General features: G+C 41.3%; 1 protein-coding gene across 1 annotated transcript; it reads left to right on the top strand.

The window, feature by feature from the left end:
• The first annotated feature begins 236 nt into the window (after positions 1-236).
• On the top strand, positions 237-785 carry LOC138892226 (uncharacterized). Its single transcript, XM_070175930.1, has one exon. The coding sequence runs from the start codon at positions 237-239 to the stop codon at positions 783-785; it is 549 nt and encodes a 182-aa protein (XP_070032031.1).
• The last annotated feature ends 4,656 nt before the right edge of the window (positions 786-5,441 follow it).

The following is a 5,441-nucleotide window of genomic DNA, read 5'->3' on the forward strand; positions in this document are numbered from 1 at the left end:
CGTTGCACATGAGCGATATGTTCCTCCTGTATATGCCATTTCGGAATCCACCTTCACAGCGCCTGTCACGGTCTGGGTGCCATATGAAATTAACCAATACGCCGAAATGGAAAGGGAAGCTAGGTATAAGGAGGAGGAGTCAGTGTCTGAGCAACTACGATTATTGAGAAAACAAAGTCACTCGAGGGAGCAGAAGTCTACACTATGAGGATCTGTGTATCCATCCTGAAGTGGATATGCCGGCAAGGCACAAGCCTCCAAAGTTTGATATCTTCTATGGGAGAGGTGATTCCTATGCGCACTTGAGATCCTACTGTGACAAGTTATTTGGAGTAGGAAGAAACGAGAAGTTGAGAATGAAGTTGTTGATTAGGAGCCTGATAGGGGAAGCACTTACTTGGTATACTCGACAAGATTCGCGAAACTGGAGGACATGGCAAGATATCGCGGAAGATTTCATGAATCGCTTTCGATTTAACACAGAAATTACCCTTGATAGGTTCGTATTGGTAAACTTGCAAAAGAAGCCGCTCGAATCATTCTTAGAATATGCACGTCAATGGAGATCAAAGGCCACCAGGGCAAAACCTCCATTGGACGATAGTGAATTGACTAAGTATTTCATTAGGGCTCAGGAAGGGATTTACTTTGAGAAAATAATGTGCATGATAGGTAAGAAATTCCCCGAACTGGTCAAAATGGGAGATTTCTTAGAGGAAGGTATAAAGTCGAGCAAGGTACAATCCATGGCCGCATTGCAAGAAGCTAGTAAAGTAATCCAATAAGGAGCAATAGGTAGCGGAAAGAAGAAAAAGAAAGAGGTATCAGCAGTCGTCCCTTATTACCAGTCCAACCCACATCACCAAAACACCTCTTATTCTCCAAACAACCATTCCCCACAACCACCTGGTTATGCTCCAGTCTACAACACACAACCATATTACAATCCCCAACCTCAATATAACCCGCCTAGAGCCCATAACAATCCAAATCCACCACGACCATATGCTCTAATTCAAACCACCACTCATCAAAACCGACACACCTATGCACCCCGACCTTCCCAAAATTTTGAAGAGAGAGGTCCCAGAAACTACCCCCTGATTGCTGAACCTCTGGCTCAACTGTTTGAAAGACTAAGGAGAGCAGGTTTAATACATCTGATAGAAGGAAGGGTTCCGGGGTATCCCTCAAAATATTTTGATGCAACCAAACAGTGCATGTACTACTCAAATGTACCACGTAATGATACTGAAGATTATTTCATAGTGAAAAATGAAATTGAGTCATTGATCAAAAGTGGAGCCATTCAGTGCACTCGGCTCTGCCTAATATGAACCGTAATCCACTACCAAATCATCAGAATCGAGGGGCTAATATGATCACCCTGGATGAAGAATATGACTCGAAAGGAACCATTATCACGTTAGGAAATGCTGAGGCTGCAAGGGTCCCATCTGAAAGGACTCCGATAATCATAGTAGAATTGAAGCCTACGGTGATGGTTCAGACTTACTAGCAACAGCCCACCGCTTCTACCAGGGATGAAGAGGATCGGAAATACAAAATAGTCCCGTGGACATATCAACAAAAAGGGAAATCCAAGAAGACGGATTCTGTGGCGGCTCACGGTATGACCAAGTCGGGGAGGTGCTACGCTCCTGAGGATGAAAATTGAGGGAATCTGGGAAGGGAGCGGATTCAAAGAAGAAAAATAACATATCCGGAGGCTGCAGAATTTTGGAAGAAAATGTCAACCAAAGAATACTCCGTGGAGGAACGACTGAAGAAAACTCCAGCACAAATATCAATCATGGATTTACTGATGAATTTTGACAGTTATAAGGATGCCCTGATGAAAGTGTTAAGTGGGATGAGCATGCCGAGCAACACCACTAGTGAGGCACTGGCAGTAAACTTTTGGAAAATGGTAGAAGCAAATATGATCACTTTCCGAAGAGATGAGCTTCCTATCGAAGGTGTGGGTCACAACAAAACTCTACACATCACTGTCAAATGTGGAGATAAGGTGTTATCCCGAGTATTGGTTGATGGAGGATCAGGAGTCAATAACTGCCCGCTCTCTAATCTACGAGAGTTGGGTATCCATCTAAGAGAAATCAAAGAAAGTCATGCTAGGGTAAGAGCTTTTGACGGGTCGTAGAAGAATGTCAATGGAGAAATTTATTTGGCTCTGCATATTGGACCATTTGAGTTTCCCATACTATTCCAAGTGATGGACATTTCATCTTCATACAACTTACTGCTAGGAAGACCTTGGATACACATGGCAGGGGCAGTCCCATCCACCCTACACTAGTGTATGAAGTTCGAAAATGGTTGTCAAGAGATTGCAGTCCAAGGAGAATGGAGCTAATCAGCTTATCTAGAACATGCATTCCCGTTTATAGAGGGATTAGATGGGGTCGCTTTCCATGCAGTTGAGATCATACAAAGTAGAGAAACAGAGGAAACTGAGCAAAATCGGAGAATGCAGTCCCTGTATAGGTCAAAGATGGCCTTGAGGGAAATGATGAAGTATGGATACAGACCAGGAACTGGGCTTGGAGCCCGATCAGACGGGATAACAGAGCCGGTTGAGCTGCAATAGGCAAAAAGGAAGAGTCGGCATAAGGTATAGCCTCCGATTAGGAAGACTTGCACTGGTAGCTTCGGGAAAAAGGCTTTTATGCCAGAGCATGTTTTAGGTAAGGGCCAGATCTCAACACCAGAGGATGACATTGTCGATGGAATGGGAAGGTTGTTCATGACCATGATCAAGGAATGTTGTGAAGGAATTGATGTCAAGACACCAACCACTCGGGATACCGAACCAAGAGATGACCTGCGGAATTGGACCGCCAGTCCATCTTTCGTTCACTATGTAATTGTAAAACTTCTAAAAAAGAGCGCACGGTCAATTGAGGCTTGAACCGTGTCTATACTTTTTTGTTATTTGCCTTTTCGAACGCTGAGACATTTCTCTTTTGATAAAATAAAAAGAATTGATTTCTTAAATTATTGCAAATTTATTTATCTCTTCATTTATACTTAGTTTTTCTTTTCAGTAATCAAAACGATAAAAACCCGCGTTTCGCAATTGTGACATGTAACAAACCCTCGAGCAAAGCAATCCAGATTACAAGGAATACAACGAGAGTATGATTCCAGATAATCTCCCATAAGAGATCGAGCAACTAGAAAGCCAGAAAAAGCCTAACCTTGAAGAGACAGAAGTGGTCAACCTCGGAAGCGAAGAAGACATAAAAGAAACCCGAATCAGCATCCATGTAGAAACATAGCAAAAAGAAGAGTTGGTTGAGCTCCTCCAAAAATACATCGATGTGTTCGCATGGTCGTATGATGACATGCCTGAGTTAAGTACTGATAACGTTTCGCATAGATTTCCTACCGACCTTGCTAGACCACTAGTCAAATAAAAACCCAGAAAATTCAAGCATGAACTGACTTGGAGGATAAATGAAGAAGTAACCAAGCAAATAGAGGCGAATGTAGTAAGGGTCACCAATTATACCACATGGTTGTCAAATAGCGCCCCAGTGCCCAAGAAGGACGGGAAGATCAGGATATGTGTGGATTATCGAGAGCTCAACAAATCTAACCCAAAAGACGATTTCCCTTTACCAAACATTTCTATCCTCATCGATAGAAGAACCTATGAAAGGCAGAAATGTGGCTGGTCTGCGGCCGCAAAAGTGATGTGCAGGCGCAGACTCATCGCAGAATGAAGTAGAAAGTTCCAATTATTGATAGCCAAGTCTGCGATCTAGTATGCGGTCACATAACGTTTGTGCGGACCACATAGTGATAGCATAATGTTAAGAGAATTCCCCTAAAGATGATTATGCGATGGGTTATGCGGCTTCAAAAGTAATATGCGGACCGCATAACCAAAATGCAAAGGAAAAACTAGAAGATTGTTCGATCAATTCTGCGGTGGAACTGAAGATCTACGGACCGCAAAAGCCTTCTGTGGTCGCAGACTCTATCTGTAGGGTTAGTTTTGTCAGTTTTTGACCATGACTTTTAGACCATTATAAATAGAATGATTAGGGTTTTTGTGTTGTATCTGGTCTGACAGAAAGAGGCTACACTTAGAGCATTGAATGCACCATTATTTTGGAAGCTTGTGAGAGAAAATCCAAGACTTTGTCTATATTTATAAGCTTCATGACTTTATTTATTACATTATTTTTGTATTCTAGTATGAGTAGCTAGTTTTAAATACTAAGGTTGTGAATCCTATTTGGGTGTAATGTTAAAGGGTGTTCATCAATGAATATATATATAGAATGGTTGGTCGATTTCTATTCATGTCTCATACTTCATTTGTAGTTGATGGTTGCAAACATTGACTAGTGCCAATTCACTCTATCTTTACTTAGGAAAGTGGGTTAGAGTTTGGTAGAATTGAATAGCAAGGACTCAAGGCTTTAAACCTTATTTAATAGAATCTCTTAGGGATAAGTGGGTTCTACTTGGCATCAATTGGTTGTTCTTAATTGTTACTTCTTTTATATTTGGGAAAATCATAAAGAGGAAATACTATCTAATAATTGAAAAATATTGGGTAGTAATTTAGGAATTATTTATGTCACACCCAAAACTCGGGGAGCGCGACCGGCGCTCAACCGAGAGAACCCGGCCGAGCAAGCCTGTTAGATTTCTTTCTACCTAAACTCATCCATGAATAAATAGGAGATGTACTCCATTAATCAAACACTGAAAAGATTTTTATTAATAACTTCTATTTCATTCTCATTCGAAGATTCATTCATAATTTCCAAAATATTACGAGTTTATAGAATTAATAAAAAACATGATTTCCAAATACCAACATTTCTAGTTCAATTCCCAACATCAATCACAACCCGCAACTTGTCTACGGAGCCTCTAAGTACAATAGGAGAGTAATATGGAAATGCCGGCAACAAGGCTCTGGCTATACCTCAAAACACAGCACATGAGAAACAAAAGATACATGACCCCGAAATGAAGTGGGGCTCACCAAATCAGCTGAAAAGAGTGTACTGCTATCACTGATCAATGCCGCCTGCTGTAGAACCACCTACATCCATTAAAGATGCAGCGCCCCCGGCAAAAGGGACGTTAGTATTGTCGAATAGCATTAGTATGTATAGCTAAAAGTCCTCTTTCAAAATAGAATGCCCATATAAGAAAAGGGCAACACATCCAAATGTCTAGTTAAAATATAATAATTTTCAAAATACGAACTTCATATACAATTTTTGGTTGGGAGATCATTAGCACTGATATTCCACCATCTTTGGTAGCACGGAGTCCGATCATGCCCGATCAGCTAGGCCATCTACCCACGGACAATGTGGTTTGACAGGTGATGCGAAAGAAAGTTATTACCAAGAGTAGTACCACCATGTGCGCAACATGGCGTCCGATCT

This window comes from Nicotiana tomentosiformis, chromosome 5 (assembly GCF_000390325.3).
Source record: "Nicotiana tomentosiformis chromosome 5, ASM39032v3, whole genome shotgun sequence".
Taxonomy (NCBI): domain Eukaryota; kingdom Viridiplantae; phylum Streptophyta; class Magnoliopsida; order Solanales; family Solanaceae; genus Nicotiana; species Nicotiana tomentosiformis.